This window comes from Capricornis sumatraensis, chromosome 9 (assembly GCF_032405125.1).
Source record: "Capricornis sumatraensis isolate serow.1 chromosome 9, serow.2, whole genome shotgun sequence".
Classification (NCBI taxonomy): domain Eukaryota; kingdom Metazoa; phylum Chordata; class Mammalia; order Artiodactyla; family Bovidae; genus Capricornis; species Capricornis sumatraensis.
Window position 1 is genome coordinate 65,259,662 of NC_091077.1, and position 21,577 is coordinate 65,281,238.

Below are 21,577 nucleotides of genomic sequence, written 5' to 3' on the forward strand. Positions count from 1 at the left end.
AATAGACTTATATTTCCCATCCTAGACCTTACATTCTACTGGGCAGGGGAAGTCATAAACAAACAAATGAACATACTAATTTTTCAGTGATATAGGAGAAGAAAGAAGCAAGGTAGGAAGTAGAGAAAGTGATGGGAATAAGGCGTATTTTATTTCAGTGGTCAGGGAATGCTTCGCTGATAAGGTGACATATGAACATAGAAATGAAGAAGCGAGGGGCCTAGTAAAGCAGTTAACTGGGGGAAGAGTCCTGCAGGCAGAGGAAACAAGTACAAAGGCCCTAAGACCATCATGCTTGGCTGTGGTGCCCAGTGAGCCGGGAAGAGAGTGATGAAAAGAAAGGCTGGAGGAGTGCCAGAGTCATGGTGAGGCTTTGTTGTTGTAGTTCAGTTGCTAAGTTGTTACAACTCTTTGTGACCCCATGGACTGCAGCATGCCAGGCTTCCCAGTCCTTCACCATCTCCCGGAGCTTGCTCAAACTCATGTCCATTGAGTTGTTGATGCCATCCAATCGTCTCATCATCTGTCATCCCCTTCTCTCCTGCCCTCAATCTTTCCCAGCATCAGGGTCCTTTCCAGTGAGTTGGCTCTTTGCATCAGGTGGCCAGAGTATGAAGCTTCAACTTTTGGTGGGGCTTTGGCTTTTACTGAAGTGATTAAGATGGGAAGCCTTGGATGGTTTTGAGCCAAGAGCACCGGGATCTGATTTTCATTTTCAAAGGATCTCTTTGGTTGCTATGTTAGAATAGACTGAGGCAGCCAAGGATAGTGACAGGAAGACTAGTTGGGGTGTATTACAGTGACAGTGACTCAGACCACAGTGGGAGTAGAGATTACCAATGGCCACTTTCTAAATGTACTTTGAAGATGAAGATGACATAATTTACTTACAGACAGTATGGATATAAGAAAAAGAAAGGAGTCAAGGATAGCACTGAGGCTTTTGGCCAGAGTGGCTGGGGAGATGGAGTTGCCATTTACAGACTGGAAAGGGCAGGCTTGGGGGAAAACCAAGATTTGTATTTCAGTCAAGGTTAAGATGTTCTTAAAACATCCAAATGAGGATGTCAAGTAGGCAGTTGAATAAATTGATGCCATTTGCGTTGTGAAAAATGAAAATGGTGATGGGATCCTTTTCTGATTACACTATATATTACATGGTGGTTTTAATTAACTCACTTTCCTTGACTAGCAAGAAATGCCTGAGGCATAACAGATAGTAAATCTAAAAATGACCCAAGGTCAGCTGTGGTCTGTGCTGTGGTGTGCAGGGTGGGAGTTTGGGTGGTGAGGGCGGTGCCCACTTTCCGCCATCTAAATACGATGGTTGTGAACAGCTGAAGTTTGTCTGTTCATATCCCTCTCTCATTCTCTACAGTGCCAGGAAGTATGGCAGGCCCTCTGCACAACAGTGACAGGCTTGGAAGACATATTTAGTACGTATCAGCAGTTCTTCCCGTTCTTACCATGATTCGTGTGGTGGAGAAACCTCCCTTGACACTTTCATAATGGGCTACTTGAATGTACGATTGGTGCCCCAGAGACGCTCAGGACGAGAGCGACCTGGAACCCCTAGTTTGCCAGGTAGTTAGCAAGGCAGTCGTGCAGGGAGGAACAGCAGGAGTAGAAAGAGACTGTTAGCCTGAATGATTTGTGAGCCGGGAAAGGAAAAAGTTCAGGTTTCTCTGTAGCATCACTGATTCTTCAGGAAACTTCAGTCGTCTCTCCTCTGAAATTAAATTTCTCTCTTCTGAACAATAGTGTTCCTTCCATGACAACACTTATTGATCCATCAGACCTAATATTGGGATTTAAAGGTGCTCATACATCTTAAGATGAAATGGCAGCCAATAACATTTCTCAAATTGACTTCTTTTCTGTAATTTTTAAAACAGAGCTCAGTGAATTCAGCCCTTGTGTTGAAATTACAGAGATAAATGGCTTACACACAAAAATGGATGCCTGTCAACTGAAAGTCAAATGGGCCTGTATCCCCTACGATTTATGCTGGGTGAAAACCACTCAACATCCATGTGAGCTGCTGTGTGGTTTGTGTTCTTTGATCATTTCTGCAAACGGATGCATTTTCTAAGTCTTCTTGAAATGAATGCTGCATCCTCCATGAACAATAACAACGCCTGCTGTTTATCCAAGTGCTTGTGTGCCACGCTTGTGCTGAGGGCCCCACCAGCCTCTCAGCTCACCTGTACCCACTTTGAGGTTTGGGGTGATGATATTTTTCCTTCCTTTATGTTTCAACATCATCTTGTCATTTACAAAAACTCTGTCACAACTCTTTCTGAGACTCTGGCCTCTCTGAAATCATGGGTGTCTAGAGGGGCTGTCTGGTCCATTTTACAGATGCATGTACTGAACCTCAGGGAAGGTGAGTTCTCTGCTCCAGGTCACATGGCCCATAGAAGGCACAGGAGACTCAAGCCTGGATCCTAGTCTGTGCTCCTTCTGCTAAGACTGAGATCCATTCCTCACGGGGAAGGAAGGAGACATTTTTAAATTCAAATACTTTGTGCATGAAGGTTCTAGGGCCAGGTGTAGTGAGCAAGGTTGGCTAGATAAATGGATGCAGCCCAGACACTACTCGAATTGCTGTTCACTCCCTCTGCTGAAGGTAACAGATGCTTGTCCAGGAGCAGATAAATTGCCCTCATGGAAAGTGGTTACAGAGATGGGTTTGATTTCTAAGTGGTATTGGCCTCGCAGGAATTTAAGGGAAAAGAGAATAATGACTGGAAGATAAAGGCAATTATCAATTCTCTCCCTTCATTAAGATGCTATCGAGGGCAGCATGATGATAAGACAGGCAAAGCAGCTCATTTAGGAGCACTGTTACAGAGACTAGAACGGAACTCCCACCTGGTTATAAGCCTCCTTCTCCACACCTTTTTTGGGGGGTGAATTCAATTGTACTGCCACCCACCCACCCACCTCCAACCCGAAATCTGCCTGGTAGAGAATGTTAACAATTTAGCATTCTGTAGATTTTTTCATTTGCTTATGTAACATATGTAGACATAGCAAGAGCTTTGGGGGTTTTTGGTTTGGGGTTCTTCCCCCCACACACACAAAAATGTGGTTACACTATATGTATTTTATTCTACACATAACTTTTTCACTATGGTCACATCGACAAGACATTTCTAATAGCTGTGTAATATTACTCAGGATTCTCATCAATTCAACCATTCCTCTGTTGACAGGCATACAGGTTGTTTCCATTCTGGAAACCTAGGCAGAAACATCCTTGAACATATTTCCTTCAGTTTGGTTCCTTCTTTTCTCCTTTCATGAATCATGAAGAATCTTGACATTAAAGCCCTTTTCCTCCTTAACCATGTTCACCTGGCATTTGGCATCTAAGGGAAGGTGTGGTCCTTATGGTTTGTTATTTCATGCTGACAGTTCCAGGCATCTTGACCTCACATACTGTATTGATAACGAGGGTTCCTCCTTCCTGCTGTCAGCTCATGTTTAAAGTTTGAGTGCTTGGTACACACTGCATGTTATATTTGCAGAAGGATCAGTTTTAGCATGTAGGAGAACTGAGTGAAGAAACTGTTGTATTTTGCTATGTACTTAAAAGAAATTTTTTTTGTTATTGTTGTTGTTTTTACATCTCGAAACTAGATATTATCTGAGCAAAGGGTTTTCCAAAATGTGAGTTCAAAGGGAGAAGCCAAAACTGTACAAACCAAGATCTTTAAATATTGCTTGTATTTGAAGTCTCTGGGGCAGGTTCAGTTCAGTTCAGTTCAGTCGCTCAGTCGTGTCCGACTCTTTGTGACCCCATGAATCGCAGCACGCCAGGCCTCCCTGTCCATTACCAACTCCTGGAGTTCACTCAGACTCACGTCCATAGAGTCGGTGATGCCATCCAGCCATCTCATCCTCTGTCGTCCCCTTCTCCTCCTGCCCCCAATCCCTCCCAGCATCAGGGTCTTTTCCAATGAGTCAACTCTTTGCATGAGGTGGCCAAAGTATTGGAGTTTCAGCTTCAGCATCAGTCCTTCCAGTGAACACCCAGGACTGATCCTTTAGGATGGATTGGTTGGATCTCCTTGTAGTCCAAGGGACTCTCAAGAGTCTTCTCCACCACCACAGTTCAAAAGCATCAATTCTTCGGCGCTCAGCTTTCTTCACAGTTCAACTCTCACATCCATACACGACCACTGGAAAAACCATAGTGTTGACTAGACGGAACTTTGTTGGCAATGTAATATCTTTGCTTTTCAATATGCTATCTAGGTTGGTTATAACTTTCCTTCCAAGGAGTAAGCGTCTTTTAATTTCCTGGCTGCAATCACCATCTGCAGTGATTTTGGAGCCCCAAAAAATAAAGTCTGACACTGTTTCTACTGTTTCCCCATCTATTTCCCATGAAGTGATGGGACCAGATGCCATGATCTTCATTTTCTGAATGCTGAGCTTTAAGCCAACTTTTTCACTCTCCTCTTTCACTCTCATCAAGAGGCTTTTTAGTTCCTCTTCACTTTCTACCATACAGGTGGTGTCATCTGCGTATCTGAGGTTATTCATATTTCTCCCAGCAATCTTGATTCCAGCGTGTGTTTCTTCCAGTCCACTGTTTCTCATGATGTACTCTGCATATAAGTTAAATAAGCAGAGTGACAATATACAGCCTTGACGTACTCCTTTTCCTATTTGGAACCAGTCTGTTGTTCCATGTCCACTTCTAATTGCTTCCTGACCTGCATATATGTTTCTCAAGAGGCAGATCAGATGGTCTGGTATTCCCATCTCTTTCAGAATTTTCCACAGTTTCTTGTGATCCACAGAGTCAAAGGCTTTGGCATAGTCAATAAAGCAGAAATAGATGTTTTTCTGGAACTCTCTTGCTTTTTCCATGATCCAGCAGATGTTGGCAATTTGATCTCTGGTTCCTCTGCCTTTCTAAAACCAACTTGAACATCTGGAAGTTCACAGTTCACATATTGCTGAAGCCTGGCTTGGAGAATTTTGAGCATTACTTTACTCGCGTGTGAGATGAGTGCATTTGTGCGGTAGTTTGAGCATTCTTTGTCATTGCCTTTCTTTGGGATTGGAATGAAAACTGCCCTTTTCCAGTCCTGTGGCCACTGCTGAGTTTTCCAAATTTGCTAGCATACTGAGTGCAGCACTTTCACAGCATCATCTTTCAGGATTTGAAATGGCTCAACTGGAATTCCATCACCTCCACTAGCTTTGTTCGCAGTGATGCTTTCTAAGGCCCACATGACTTCACATTCCAGGATGTCTGGCTGTAGGTGAGTGATCACACCATTGTGATTATCTGGGTCGTGAAGCTCTTTTTTGTACAGTTCTTCTGTGTATTCTTGCCACCTTTTCTTAATATCTTCTGCTTCTGTTAGGTCCATACCATTTCTGTCCTTTATCGAGCCCATCTTTGCATGAAATGTTCCCTTGGTATCTCTAATTTTCTTGAAGAGATCTCTAGTCTTTCCCATTCTGTTGTTTTCTTCTGTATCCTCTATTTCTGGGGCAGGTTAGGTAGGCACAAAACTGGTGGTGAACTGGTCGTGCAGAGGTGCCTAATTAATACTAATAACCTTTGTGATTCTCTAAACTGTTGAGAGGAGGGAAGAGCAGGTGAGTGCAGCAAAGCCTGCCTTGAACGGAAAAGGACCTTTATAAAGTTGTCAGCCTCAGCACATGTTGTCGCACTCATTTTCCAGCTCCTCTGGTTCCAGCCAGACTGTGTTAAAGAGAAACACACTCCTGTCTTATCCCCCGCAGAGTGAGAGAGGAGGGCTGGGGAGCCAATCCCCTGCTGCGGAGGGACAGCTTGCTGTCAGTGTGTCGGGAGAGGCCGCAGACCTGCATCTGGAGGGATGATGAGGATGAAGGGCAGGAGCTTTGCACATTCCGCCCACTAAGACCCAGTTTCTTCCTTTTGTTCCAGAGCCTGAAGCTATTTATAACTTTCACAAAGCTTCTTGGGGGCTCCAGAGCCCATAAGACAAGTCTTTCTGAGATTGTTGTAGTATAAGGGACTGTCTTCTACATACAAAGGAGAGAAGGGAGAATTTCAGAATTTTGAAGCTAAACCGTGTGCTGGAAAATGACCTACACTGTGGCCTCAGGGAGGTGGAAAATCAGTTTTCTGAGCCAGATGCTGTACCAGGTGCATTCACATATGGTATCTCTTTTATTCTTTGGGACACCCTTAATTAGGAAGGAGTTATATTCCTGTTTTACCCATGTGGAAACAGGCTTAGGGAGGCCATGACCTTCGCAAAGTGACCCACTGCTAAGTAACTAAGGTGAGATTTGAACCCTGATTTGAGGGTCTCTTCAGCTTATGCCCCTTCCCTTACCACACCTGCAGTTGCCTCCGCTATTTGATATATGGGTTTGCTGTCTCACTCTGTGACCCTAGGAGGGTCCCTCTCTCTTATGGGCCTCAGTTTCCTCATCTGCAAAACTAAGTGCAAACAGGATGAGATTCAGGCCCTTCCAACCTTCATAGTCAGTTCTTCTCATTGACTTTTCACACTGAAGCTGTGCACATAGCCTGGGAGCAATGCCTTTGCCTTGTTCCTCAATCCCAAAAGATGCTATCTTCTACCACCCCCAAAACATACAAATCAGCTCTCAGCAAGCCTCATCTAGACATCTGTTTGGTGGAGGAAGGCATGTTGGGTTAGGTGCCATGAGAAATGGCTAAAATGTTGCCTATTTCTGGAAGATTGTTTATCTAAGAGTACAAGCACTGGGAACTTTCAAACAATAGAGTTACTCCATAGGATTTTCTAAATGATCATTCCTTTAAAAAAAGACTCACCCTGTAATCACTGAAGAACAGTTTGCTGTCTGTAGTGTGCAGAGCATAGTGATGGTGAAATGCTGTGGTCTACAGGTAATTTTCATGATGTCAAGGTAGCCCAGTTGGCACAGTATTGATAAGGCATTGCTAATCATACAAAACAGTAACAGTGTGCCCCAGCAGTCTTAGTGTCCATGATCTGGAAGTCCAAATCTCCATATTAGCAATTTTTCTGGAGAAATTAGAAATCTTAATTCTAAAAGAGTCCATTTTTTTCAAAGTTATAAAGAAAAATTAAGAACACTTCATCTAGTTCTAGTACAATACTGGCTGCTTGTTCTTTACTCCAGGGAATAGTCTTTTTACCGGCTGCACAGTTACTTCAGTTAATGGGGACTCCTCTGCAAGGAGACAAGGGCAATAAAGGGAAGCGGGAATGTGGGAAAAGCCAGCTAGGCTCTCCAGGAGGAGCAGGGGAAGCTGTGGCACTGCCGCATCTCTCAGGGCCGGAAATAGGAAGGACTTTCTAAATCCAACCACCAGGCTTTCTTTAAGATCTCAGCAGCAGAAACTTCTGGATCCCTTTGTTAAGAAGCCTTAGTTTTTCTCCTTATAGCTCTGTGTCTGCTCCTCTCATTATCTCTGGGACTGCCTTTCTATATGTCAAGGTTGTGTACCCAAGAAAGAGAATTTGATTGATCTGGTGAACCCCAGTTGGACACAGATTTCTTGCTAAACCATCAACCGCAGACAAGTCAATGGATTAGCTACCCTTGGGTCCAGGCTCTGCTTCTGCCTCTAGGCAGTGGATAGTGTCCAGGGTTAGGGAGTTAAATGTTTTTATTTTATTTTTAATTGGAGGATAATTACTTACAATGATGTGTTGGTTTCTGCGATACATCCACATGAACCAACCATAGGTATACATATGTCCCCTCCGTCCTGAACCTCCCTGCCAGCCCTAACCCCATACCACCCCTCTGGGCTATCATGGAGCACCGAGCTTGGGTTCCCCGCATCCTACAGCAGCTTCCCACTGACTGTATTTTACCTATGGTCATGCACATGTTTCTGTGCTGCTCTCTCAAACCATCCTGCTATATATATATATTTTTTAATATAGTTCCCTTCAGAATGATTGGATTGTTCTTTTTCAAGGTTGACTTGAAGAAATTTTTGAAATGCTTCCCTTTGATTTTGATTTATTTTAATTCTAGTGCTCCAGCATTAAGCCCTGAGGGTGCATCTTAAGGGTCAGTATATTAGATTCTTCTTCATGCCCAAGGGCTCAGAAGCCTTTAGGGAATATTAAACTGGGGGCTGCTCAGTCATAGATGAGTCCTCTCACTGCTTCCCATTCCCCTCCACAGCCCTCTGTCCAGGCCACTTTCTCCTAGTCAGTGAGTGAACAAAGTTCTCTTCCTGCAGCAGGAGAGAGGCTGCCCCCTTCAGGTCAGACAGGATACCTTGGACGGGTTTCTGCTTCTGTCCTTCAGAAGCCATCCTGAGGTCCACAACAGATGCATGTGGCTGACGGCGGTTAGAGATTATTTAGCTACATAAGCAAGAGTCTTATATTGGGTTGGCAAAAAAATTCATTCGGTTTTAAGTAAAAATAAAAGACACATTTTTTATTTTCATCAAGAATTGTGCTGAACAACAGATTTCCTAACTGAACACACTTTTTGGCCAACCCAGTAGTTACAACTGACAGAAGCCTCACTCAAACTGATTGAAGAAAACACAGCGTATTGACTCGTATAACTGAAAAGGCCAGGTGTAGACCTTGGCTTCAGCCATCGCTGGATCTAGGTCCCTAAATGATGCCAGCAGGAACCTCTCTTGGCTGTTTTCTGTTCTGCTAGCTTCATTTTAACACAGGGAACAGTCTGTATGGTGGCCTCAGGCAGACCAGACTTCCATCCTTCCATGTTCATTTACAGAAAAAAAAAGTTTCCCTCTCTCCCAGCTGTCTCAGCCACAGTTTGTTCTGGTTTGTGAGTGCCCACCCCTCAAACAACCACAGGGCTTGGGAGCTGCAGTTGGCTGAGCCAGGCCCTCTTGCCCACCCTCAAGGCAAGACAAAGATTTCTCTTAAACCCTGTGGAATCACAGGGTGGGAGATTCCCCAAGGGAAATCAGGATGCTCTTACCAAAAGGAGGAGAAGGAATACAGAGCAGGCATGCCAGACTTACTCTTTGTCCAGCTCCCTTATCAACATAGGAGGACCTTGGGATCGGCGAGAAGTGACTCGGAATGTTGCATGGCAGAGCAGAAAGCGGAAGCCCGGACTTCAGTCTCTTACTTAGTGTCCTCAGCTTTTGTTTTTTAATCTCTTCATTCTTCTTTTTGTCTGTGCGATTAATAGTATACTATCCCTGTAAAAATATTTATGTACACAGGGCAGATGGCTTTAAATCTCGGCTCCAGCCACTACCAACTGTTTGACCTCTCTGCCTTGTTTCTTCCTTGTTGTAATGGGAATAATGATATTCCCATCATTCCCATAATGATGCTCTACCTTGTAAGAGCATTGTGACAATTAAATAATTAATGCATATAAAGTGCTTACAGCCTTGCCTGACATAATGAAAACGCTTAGCAGATACAGTCCATTATCATCATTGTCATCTTCTACCTTATTTTTAGCTGCTATTAGTACTCTATAGTTTGAATTTTTCATCATTTATTTAATACGTCCCCACTGATGGACGTTCACTTTGTTTCTACTCTCTTCGCCGATTCAGAGTGTGTTAGGGAACACCCCTGACCATGCCTCTTTGTTCTCATGCTGCCCATGTCTAACTAAACTTTGTCCTGTCAGGGTTGGGACCTCATTAGACTGTGAATCAAATGACGGAAGAAGTCCTTGGGCAAGGGGTGGGCTATTTTGCACTCAGCTCATAGTTGTCACCCCCATTCCCCCTCTGTCTGCTGCAACCTGAGGAGAACTGGGACTTCTCCCATGAACTCCCAGTAGGGAGGTGGCCTGTGGGCAAGTCTGTGGAACCACGTTTTCTGCGGGATCCTAGAGAGATTCATTTCAACATGTCACATAATTGGAAACGCACAGGAACCTCTTCCTCTATGGTGTCTTCTGAGCCCAGAAATACTGAGCCATGAGGGCACCACCATGATGTCATGTGACGTAAGTGTCACATGTCCCTGCTTCAGCCCTTCGTGAGGGCATCGCTCTGCCCTCTCCTGCTCCCAGGGGGCCTCTGTCCAGCATCTCAGGAGGCCACACTATATCTGGGAGCCCCCGGGGACCTAGAGCCATCAAGTCAGTGTGCCGTGTGCCATGCTGTAGAAACAAATATGTGTTCAGAGAAGAGCACTGAGGAAGACACGCCCTGAATGCTTCACGGAGGTCAGCCCCTGGTGTCAGGATGTTGCCGGCCTTAGCAGTTGTCTTTTAGCCTTTCTGTGTTTTCCAGCTTCTCATTCTGAGCAGTTACCACTTTTGTCATCAGGAAAGATACTGTAAGCGTTATTTGAGGTACACACACTCTAGATTTGCGGTTTGGGCCCAAGTCACTCTCCTCTCCGGGCTCCATTCTCCCCAGGTGAAGAATGGGATTAGCACTGCTCAGTTTCTTTCCCTCCCAGGGGGTGATACAGAGACGAGAGAAAGGAGGGTGTTCTGTAAACCCTCAGGCATGATGAACCAGGGGAAGGCAGAGATTCTTACTGTCTGATCAGAGCCAAAACCAGCCTCTTTGCATTGGGAGCAGTGCCCTGGCTTCCCCTTCCCAGAGACCACTCTCTGAAGGCCATCAGGTGAAGGGTACTTCCTGTTTATCACACACAAAAGGACCGGGTGTCCTCTACCATCCAGCGTTGAGATCCTAAGACACAACACAGACAGGTCTTAAAGGGGACAAGTAAGGTGGGGACATCACAGGATGGCCTTCTCTCCTCCTCCCTGCGTTCCCCCTCTATCTGCTATGATCTGAGAAGAACTGGGGCTTCTCGCATGAACTCCCAGCAGGGAGGTGGCCTGTGGGCAAGTCTGTTTCTGCGGGATACTGGAGAGATTCATTTCAACATGTCACATAATTTTCTATTTAAACCAAGAAACTACTAAACTGGAACCAAACTAATGATGAGTGCCCATGCCAAAATGCCGTTTTGTGTTTATTTAGTAAATAAATGAGTAAGTGAATAGAGGAAGGAGAAAAAGAGTAAACCACCCCTCCCCCCCCAAAAAAAAGCACATGGTCAAGTCTGAGCCTTTTTTTTAAGTTCTGAATAATCTTTGATTCCAAGATCGGGTTAAATTAGAAGTGAATTTAGTCGCTTATGGCTCTGTCTACTTCCTTTAGTATATGATGGTGTGTCTACCCATAGGCTGTGGGGCCCGACTCTGGGGTTCAAGAAAGCCAGGGCTCTCTGCTGAGTAATAGCTCTATTGTAGTTCTCTCCATGGACTCCAGCGGTTTATTACAGCCAACCCCCCTTCCAACCCTGCTTCAATCGAGTGAGCCTCCTGTGAAATTGGATGGAAGGCAGGAACTTTTGTAGAAAACTAGATCGCGCCTTTCTTGGCCACAGAGGACTCAGACAAATTAACGGAAAGGGCTTTTTAAGAACAGATGCTTTCCTTTATTGGTGAAGGCCAACATAATGAAGTTGAAGAAGGTTCCCCCAGAAGGCTGGCTGAAATGATCAAAGGGGTTAGAGAAGTGGGGGAAGGGGTGGAGGAAGGCTGTGTGGGGCCTCGATAAAAGCAGTCCAGCCAGATGGAGGAACAGGAAGAGGTATAAAAGAAGTCCAGAGATTGCAAGTAGAAAGAAAGACTGACCTGTTCATCAAAACTGGACTGCCAGAATTAGGGGCACCGTGTCCATGCAGCTGAAACTGGGCTCACAGCCAAACACCACAAGGTCAGTCCTGCCCCGTCCCACCCTCTAGCTTCCCCTGATGCCTCTAGGAGAGGTAGGATTTAAAGCTAAGGAGACAGTTGACCCTGACCTGTTTTTTCCTCCCAACACTTCTTTCTGAAAATTATCAGACATACAGAAAGCTTGAAAGAATTGCACACAGGATACTCATGTTTCTACTGTCTAGATTCTGTGATTAACCTTCCTCTAATGATTTCATCACATACACATTCACCCCTCTCTCCATCCACCAGCCCCTTTGCTGTCTATTTATTTCTTTATTTTTGGTCGTGCTGGGTTTTTGTGGCTGTGTGTGGGCTTTTACTAGTTGCAGTGAGCAGGGATATTCTGTAGCCGCGGTGTGTGGGCTTCTCATTGCAGTGGCTTCTCTTACCATGGAGCACGGGCCCTAAGGCACACAGGCTCAGTAGTTGTGGTGCCCAGGCTTAGTTGCCTCACGCATATGAGATCTTCCCAGACCAGGGACTGAACCCGTGTCTCCTGCATTGACAGGTGGATTCTTAACCACTGGACCACCAGTAAGTTGCAAGGAGATCCTGGCTTACTTAGACAGTGGATTGCAGTGGCATATGAAAGGAGATATTTTCTTGTTATGTTCATTGTCCCAGATGTCACAAGTTTCCCCAAAAAAACTTCTTAGCAGCCTTGTGTAAGCCCCTTGCATGGAGCCTTTTATGTCTGGGCTCCCAACTTCCACTTCTTGTGCCAGAGACCTGGCGCAAGGTGGATAGTTTTGTCATTCCCTCTGGGCCTGCCTGGTCTTCAGCTCCTCTTTTCTGAGCCCTGGGAAAATCTCTAATATCTCTATTGAACAATGAAAAGAAGTGAAAGATGAAAAGATCCTTAAATTTTCTATCATCATGTTGTTAGCAATAATATTGGTATTGTTTTTCTAAAACTATTGTTATATTATAGGGAAAAATAGCCTAGTCATGTTGATGCTAAGAGCCCTGATTTTTAGCAAAAGAGTTAAAATGTAAAACCAGACAAAAGCCTAAGAAAACTCCAGACCAGTTTCCCTTATAAATATAGATGTAAAAATCCTCAACAAAATACTAGCAAACCAATATATAAGGATTATATAAGCAACATATAAGGATTATGCACCATGACTCGGTAGAATTTTATTTATTTTTGACTGTGCTGCGTCTTCTTTGCTACCCACGAGCACCCGTGAAGAGGCTGCCAGAATGTTCTCATCAAATCAGGTCAAGCCTCTAGCTCTCGCTACCAGTTTACAGGAGCCAACGTGGGGCAGACAGAGGAACATGTTGAGAGACACCACAGCAATCCAGAAAGCAAAATGCAGACTGTGGAAAATACTCTAGGACAGAATGACTGAGTTTCCTAAACAAAATAAATGGTAAGGGGAAAAGAGACTAGGAGACACATCAACTAAAGGCTCTAGGTCAGCCTTGTCTTAATCCTGGTTTCTAACAGCCAGCTTTAAAAAGATACAGAATAGTCAGGAAAGTTTGAACATCAGCTAGATATTTTCTGAGACTAAGTAACTATGTTAAATCCTTGGAGTGTTACCATGATATGAAAGGCCCATGGGAACAGGGCCTTCTACCCTCAGGCTTACCATAGAGCTGGTGGAGAGCAAAGGAACTTCCAAGTTCCAAGTTCATGGATACATGGTTTTTCCTCCATGGAGAAGAACGTGCAGGGGGTGGGGAAAGAGGCAAGAGTGCTATGGAAGGGCTGTCCTCCACATGGAATCATGAAGATAAACAACCATGTTGCTATCACAACTGAGGTATGAACAAGTTAGTGCGTGCAAACACCAAACCCCAGTGCTCCTTAACGTCTGGGAGTTGTTTTGTAACTGTTTATGTACAGAGCTAGGGGGATCTCGTGTGTGTATATATCTATGTGAGTGTACATGGGTGTGTGTATGTGTGCTGGGAGGCCAAGTAGAAGACAGTTCTGAAGTAACCGTGGTGTCCCCAGCTTTCACTCAGTCCCTAGGGGCTGGAGAGGAAGTAGGAATTGCAGTTAGCTGAACCATATGCCTGAGTTCTCCGGGCAGCGTGAGAGCTGAACCTGTCCTCTTCATCTCCTGTGTCTCCCTCTAGCTGCAAAAGCAAACGCTACCTGGAGACGCTCCCCAACACCAGCATCATCATCCCCTTCCACAATGAGGGCTGGTCCTCGCTCCTACGCACTGTGCACAGCGTGCTGAACCGCTCACCCCCGGAGCTGATCGCCGAGATAGTGCTCGTGGATGACTTCAGCGACCGAGGTAGGGCCCCTTTCACCCAGCTTCCCACCTCCGTGCTCTGTTCAGTGACTTGCCGAAGGGATGGCAGGTTTTCCTTTCTTCAGCAGCACTCGCATATGGGCCATGTGTACTGATACTTGCTCCGTGCCAGGCCATGAACCTGGTACTGAACACACGTTATCTCAGTCTGGGACTAACTTCATGGGACTAACTGAGGTGTAGTTACCAGTCACCATGAAGTGGATTCTGTTTTGATTCTGTTTGTATCAGTGTAAAGCTAGTGGAGGTGATGGAATTCCAGTTGAGCTATTTTAAATCCTGAAAGAAGATGCTGTGAAAGTGCTGCACTCAATATGCCAGCAAATTTGGAACACTCAGCAGTGGCCACGGGACTGGAAAAGGGCAGTTTTCATTCCAGTCCCAAAGAAAGGCAATGCCAAAGAATGCTCAAACTCCCGTATAATTGCACTCATCTCACAAGCAAGTAAAGTAATGCTCAAAATTCTCCAAGCCAGACTTCAGCAATACATGAACCATGAACTTCCAGATGTTCAAGCTGGTTTTAGAAAAGGCAGAGGAACCAGAGATCAAATTGCCAACATCCACTGGATCATGGAAAAAGCAAGAGAGTTCCAGAAAAACATCTATTTCTGCTTGATTAACTATGCCAAAGCCTTTGACTGTGTGGATCACAATAAACTGTGGAACATTCTTCAAGAGATGGGAATACCAGACCACCTGACCTGCCTCTTGAGAAACCTATATGCAAGTCAGGAAGCAACAGTTAGAACTGGACATGGAACAACAGACTGGTTCCAAATAGGAAAAGGCGTGCATCAAGGCTGTATATTGTCACCCTGCTTATTTAACTTCTATGCAGAGTACATCATGAGAAATGCTGGGCTGGAAGAAGCACAAGCTGGAATCAAGATTGCTGGGAGAAATATCAGTAACCTCAGATAAGCAGATGACACCACCCGTATGGCAGAAAGTGAAGAGGAACTAAAAAGCCTCTTGATGAAAGTGAAAGAGGAGAGTGAAAAAGTTGGCTTAAAGCTCCACATTCAGAAAACGAAGATCATGGCATCTGGTCCCATCACTTCATGGGAAATAGATGGGGAAACAGTAGAAACAGTGTCAGACTTTATTTTTTGGGGCTCCAAAATCACTGCAGATGGTGACTGCAGCCATGAAAATAAAAGACGCTTACTCCTTGGAAGGAAAGTTATGACCAACCTAGATAGCATAGTAAAAAGCAAAGATATTACTTTGCCAACAAAGTTCCATCTAGTCAAGGCTATGGTTTTTCCCAGTGGTCATGTATGGATGTGAGAGTTGGACTGTGAAGAAAGCTGAGTGCTGAAGAATTGATGCTTTTGAACTATGGTGTTGGAGAAGACTCTCGAGAGTCCCTTGGACTGCAAGGAGATCCAGCCAGTCTATCCTAAAGGAGCAGTCCTGGGTGTTCATTGGAAGGACTGATGCTGAGGCTGAAACTCCAATACTTTGGCCACCTCATGCAAAGAGTTGACTCATTGGAAAAGACCCTGATGCTGGGAGGGTTTGGGAGCAGGAGGAGAAGGGGACAACAGAGGATGAAATGGCTGGATGGCATCACAGACTCAATGCACATGAGTTTGGGTGAACTCCGGGAGTTGATGATGGACAGGGAGGACTGGCGTGCTGCGATTCATGGGGTCACAAAGAGTCGGACACGACTGAGCGACTGAACTGAACTGAACTGAAAAATGTATTAAACTGCAAGTAACAGAGAACTTTAGCTAACAGCTCAGTAAAGGGGTTTTTTCATTTATTCATTCATCTCATAAAGCAGTCCAGGGTTGGCATAGCTACTCAAATCTTTCATTGGAGAACAAGACTTACTCTGTCTTCCTGCTTCCTCATCCTCATCCTCATGGTCATAAAATGGGGGCTGTACTACTGGGAAGTCTACCTTTCAGGCAAGAAGATGGAGGAAGGGCAAAGAGAACAAAACCTCTTCCTTTGAAGATTTTTGCCTTCTTATTCAGAATGCAAAGTCTCCCCAGTGATTCTGAGCCAGAACTCTGACATTTGGACACACATATCTGCAAGGGTGGCTGGGAAGGTGAGTGTTCTGATATTGGGCCTCTTTATGGTAGAGATAGGAAAAGGAGAAGTGAATTAGAGAAGGCATCAGGTCAACCCACCTACAATATCTGCTACCCCATTTTACAGATGTGAAAACTGAGACTCAGAGAGGTTATGTGACTTGCCCTTGGTCACAGAGCTCTTAGGTGGTGATACAGTGAACAAATCATGTCTTCCTGGCCCTAAACACATTGTCTTAGCCTCTGGACCACACTGTAGAGCCTCTTCACTGAGTCTCACCCATGGCTTTGTGAGACACAGAGGGGGAGCCACAAATGAAATCCAAGAAGTATTTGTCCTCCAGCCATTGGTCTTAAGTTTATTCTTTGCATCAGAGCTTTTACCGCTTGCAGTAAAATTAAGTGAAGCCCTTTCCTTTTCTCACCTTTTAGTAGAGGCACTAATAAGTAGTGAAGAGGAGCCTAAGTACATTCTACGATAATCAAAACTTGAGTTTCTTGTGCCCCGTTTTAATACTGCATGCCTAATACTCGAACATATACACATCTTACATTCAGTTCTTATTACCTCTAATTCTCCCCTCACTCTTGACATACACTCATTCTCAGGGGACGCTTTACTTTTCCTTCTTTGATCTTATCACAGCAGAATTAAAATACCAATAAGCATAACATGTGAGCATTGTGTGTATAAACATGGACCTGTCGTGTGTTCACCCTACTGGACTCCACATTCTGAGAGCTGGGTCTACCCGGTCAGTCTTGTTCACCACATATTCTCAGCTCCTTAGGCATACAGTAGGTGCTTAATACATGCTTCATGCGTGAATTATCAGAGCTCCTTTATCTGTCCCTTAGCACTTCCACCATGGTTACAATAGCATCTATTATATGAGATTTATTTATGTCCCTGAAGTGAGGTCTGCGAGATCACCTGCGGGTGTGTCTCCATGTCTCCATAGCACCATTCTTTAGCAATAGTTTCAGCTTTGTTCTGGGCCCTGTCACTTACTTGCTCTGTGACCTTTATCTAGTCACTTAACCTCTCTGTGCTTCAGTTGCCACATCAATGAAATGGAATCTACCCCTTAGGTGGCCATGACTATTAAATGGGCTAATATATGTGAGGTGGTTAGGATAGTACATGGCACCAAGTGAACATCAGAAATAAACTTTTCACCCTGGTATTATCGTTATTGTTGTCAACATTGTTTCTGACATGTTTGTCAGAGGGGGAGTCAGGGGTAAATGTATAGACATGAAGGTGCGGTCTCCCCCTTTCCATGGGTGAAAAAACACTTGGCAAGTGTGCTGTTGCCCCACCTGTAGCCTAAATTGTCTTCCCATCTATTCACTGTTTTAGGAACCACTTCTGTGGGCCAGAACCATGTATTATCTCATTTTGTCTTGATGACAACCCCTGAGGGAGGAGGCCCTGGCTTGGAGCATGTGCCTCTATGCAGGAAGGGGCCCAGGGATGCCTCAGGGAGCACTGTGAGGGCTGTGGAGAACCTTGCAGGTGCAGGTGGGGTTCACATACCTCTCCTGGCAGGGTCTGGATTTGATTTGTGAAAAACTGTTCACAAGAGGAGTGCCATTGCTTAAAAATGTGTGAACATCACAGCTGTGACTCAGCCTTTCCTTGTACAGATGGGAGGCTGAGTCCTGGAGCAGTGGACCAAGTTCACCAAGAGCACATGGCCCGCTGGCTGCAGAGGAGGGATGGGAATCTGGGTTCCCCACACAGCCTTATGCCCCTCGCCTCACCTTCTGTGTGAAACACACTTGGGAAAGAAAAGGTAAATTTTATAAGAATGGCATTCACCAAGTGCATCTGTTTCTCCAGAGACCAAAAGTATTAATTGAATGCAGTACCATTCCCAAACCCTAGTAAGAGAGAGAATGAATACTGTCCCATTTCACAGATGGGAATGAGAACTGAGGCCCCTTGACTGTTGCCCTTTCATCTCAATGAATCAGGCTCAGAACCCAGAAGAGAACTCTTACCTCCTGCCCCTCAGTCCTGCACATGAGCTGTCAGATTTTGCAACCTCCATTCTTCAGAAAAGCAATAATTTTTCTTATTTTAAGAGGAAATTCTCAAGGCAGCTTGGGAAGAAAACTTACTCAGCAGTGATTGCTTCAAAAATGAGATTTGGGAGAAACAATTTCAGCATTATAGAGAAGCCTGTCTAAAGTACAGCAAATATGGGCCATCGTGAAAGACAGATTTCTCTGGGCCACGTGAGCAGAGGCAGTTCTTTAGAGTTGAAATTCATAGATGCTAACTATGGGCTCGATTGGCGCTGCCTGGCAGAAGGCATTTTCCTCTGAAATGAGCCTCTTCCAGGATCCTCAGGGCAACTAATTGTAATTCAGCTGAGGGTCGAGACCTCGGGTAGGAGACAAAATTGGAGCAGATGAATTCTTGAAATAAGATCCAAAGCTTTGTGCAGGCAGCACTGGGGACTAGAGCAAAGGCAGACTGGAATCATCCCGGCCTTGCTTGCGAATGGAGTGCTGTGGAGTTTACAGGGGGCTCCAGAAGCTTCTCTAAGGTGGGCGCTTCCTTGAGGATTAGGAGGACACAGAGGTGCTTTTTCTCTAGTGGGAGAGAGAGGTCACAGGGGAGGGTGGCAGGCCTGCCTCCAGATTGCACTGCCCACATAGGAAATCTTTATTAGGAAAAACAAAAAGGGTCTTTGTTCATTTTTTTCCCCTTCTATTCTCCTTCCCCTTCTCATTTCCAAACAGTATTGGTTTTCCAGAAAAAATAGGATGTGTAGTCATGGAAGGCATTATTGTCTTTGGGTGAACTGTGGCCCTCCTGGAATGATGATGCGCAGAAACAAAAGTCTGTGATATGGTCTCATTGACATCATTTCCCCCAGCTCAGCTCCCCAGCAGCAAACAAAAGCATACACAGTACAGGGCTCCCTCAGAGGAGGTTCTTAAGCATTTGCGGAACTGCTGATGGATTGTTGGCAGTGACTGGTGCTGGAGGGCGTATGGACACTGCGTGGCCCATTAGTGCATGTGGTAGAGATTCCCAAAACTGATACCAGGGTCCAAGGTCTCTCCACCATGAGCTTTTTAACTCTTACCTGCGCTGTCACACCGGGCCAGTCCTGGTGTGATGCACGTAAGGAGATCCATTTGCGCCGACCTGATCTGCACTGCAGCGCCTCACTCTTGACACAGGCCCGCGAGCGTCTGTCTATTCCTCGTTTCTTGCCATCTCTCTCGCAGCCCTGGTTTGTTTCCAGGACCACCACAACTGTCAGGGTGGCCATTCCCCACTTGCACTGTATCGTTCAGGTTCTTCCCACCTTGAGTTCTCTGCTGCTCATTTTGTTGTTTCTGTACAGTTGTCCTGATCTCATTCATATTCATATATTCAGAAAATTCATGAAATGACTCTATGCTTGTCGCTGCAGTAGGTGCTGGGGCTACAGTGAGAATAAAACAGACATCTCTTCTAAGGCTCACACCCAGCAGGGCAGACAGACAGGGTAAGGGGCAATCGTAAGTTCATGGAACATGTGCCCCTTGGTGGAGGTCCAGGCGCTGTTGAATATGGGGAAGATCAGGGAAGAATTCCTGGAGAAAATCCAAGCTAAACTCGATCCTACGGGATGAGTAGATACTGCCCCTCATGGTAGGGGAGTGAGGAAAATGTTCCAGGCAGAGGGAACAGCGTGAGCACAGGCTAGAAGTCAAGGTGGAAACGTGGAAAGTGCAGAAAGAGCCGTCTGTCACCTCCTCACCTGGAGGCAATTACTGTGAACACTTATGCTTCTCCCAGTGGTTATTTTTAAATAGGCCTTATTTTTTAGAGCAACTTTAGGTTCACATCAAAATTAAGCTGAAAGCACAGAGAGTTCCCGTCCACCCTTCCACCTACTGCACACATACCCCCAACACCCACTCCCTCATCAGTGCTCTACACCTGCATCAGAGGGGTAGATTTGTTACGATGGATGGGCTACGTCAACACATCATTATCACCCAAAGGCCATAGTTTATATTAAGGTGCGTTCTTGGTGTTATATATTCTGTGGGTTTGGATAAATCTATAATGACGTATATCTACCATTATAACATCATACAGAGTAGAGTATTCACTGCCGTAAAAATCCTCTGTGCTCTGCCTTTTCATCTCTCCCTCCCTCCTAACCCCTGGCACCCACTAACCTTTTTACTGTCTCCATAGTTTTGCCTTTTCTAGAATGTCTAATGCAATTGGAATCATACAGTATGCAGTCTGTTCAGATTAGTTTCTTTGACTTAGTAATATGCATTTAATGTCCCCCCGTGTCTTTTTATACCCTGTAGCTCATTTCTTTGTAGTGCTGAACAATAGTCTATTGTCTGAATGTACCACCATTTATTTATCCATTCACCTGCTGAAGGGCATCTTGGTAGCTTCCAGGTTTGGGCAGTTATGAATTTTTGTTGTTGTTATTGTTTAGTCACTCAGTCATGTCCAGCTCTTTGCACCCATACATTGCAGCACGCCAGGCTTTCCTGTCCTTCACCATCTCCCAGAGCTTGCTCAAACATGTCCATTGAGTTGGTGATGCCATCCAGCCATCTCATCCTCTGTCGTCCTCTTCTCCTCCTGCCTTCAATCTTTCCCAGCATCAGGGTCTTTTCTAATGATTCGGCTCTTGGTATCAGGTGTCCAAAGCATTGGAGCTTCAGCATCAGTCCTTCCAATGAATATTCAGGGCTGATTTCCTTTAGGATTGACTGATTTAATCTCCTTGAGTCCAGGGGACTCTCAAGAGTCTTCTCCAACACCACAGCTCAAAAGCATCAATTCTTCGGCACTCAGCCTTCTTTATGGTCCAGCTCTCACATCCATATATGACTACTGGAAAAACCATCTTTGACAATGCAGACCTTTGTGGACAAAGTAATGTCTCAGCTTTTTAATATGCTATCTAGGATTGTCATGGCTTTTCTCCCAAGGAGTTAGCGTCTTTTAATTTCATGGCTGCAGTCACCATATTCTGTGATTTTGGAACTCAAGAAAATAAAGTCTGTCACTGTTTCCATTGTTTCCCCATCTATTTGCCATGAAGTGATGGGGCCAGATGCATGATCTTCGTTTTTCAAATGTTGAGTTTTAAGCCAGCTTTTCCGCTCTCCTCTTTCACCTTCATCAAGAGGCTCTTTAATTCCTCTTCACTTTCTGCCTTAAGAGTGCCTTCATCTACATATCTGAGGTTATTGATATTTCTCCCAGCAGTCCTGATTCCAGCTTGTGCTTCATCCAGCCTGGCATTTTGCATGATGTACTCTGCATACAAGTTAAGTGGACAGGGTGGCAATATAGAGCCTTGACGTACTCCTTTCCCAATTTTGAACCAGTGCATTGTTCCATGTCCGGCTCCAGGTTCCAACTGTTGCTTCTTGACCTGCATTCAGGTTTCGCAGGAGGCAGATAGGTAAACATCATTGTATGGGTTTTTTGTGTGGACACAAGTTTTCGGCTTACTTATTAGTTAAATACCAAGGAAGGTGATTGCTGGATCATACGATAAGAATATG

At 45.0% G+C, this 21,577-nt stretch overlaps 1 protein-coding gene across 1 annotated transcript in view; it reads left to right on the forward strand.

Moving 5' to 3' along the window:
• Positions 1 to 21,577, forward strand: part of GALNT10 (polypeptide N-acetylgalactosaminyltransferase 10) — a 226,654-nt gene that overhangs the window by 118,107 nt on the left and 86,970 nt on the right. Inside the window, exon 4 of the mRNA XM_068980832.1 lies at positions 13,786 to 13,952. Within this exon, the coding sequence (XP_068836933.1) occupies positions 13,786 to 13,952 (167 nt within the window). The remainder of the gene's footprint in view (positions 1 to 13,785; positions 13,953 to 21,577) is intronic.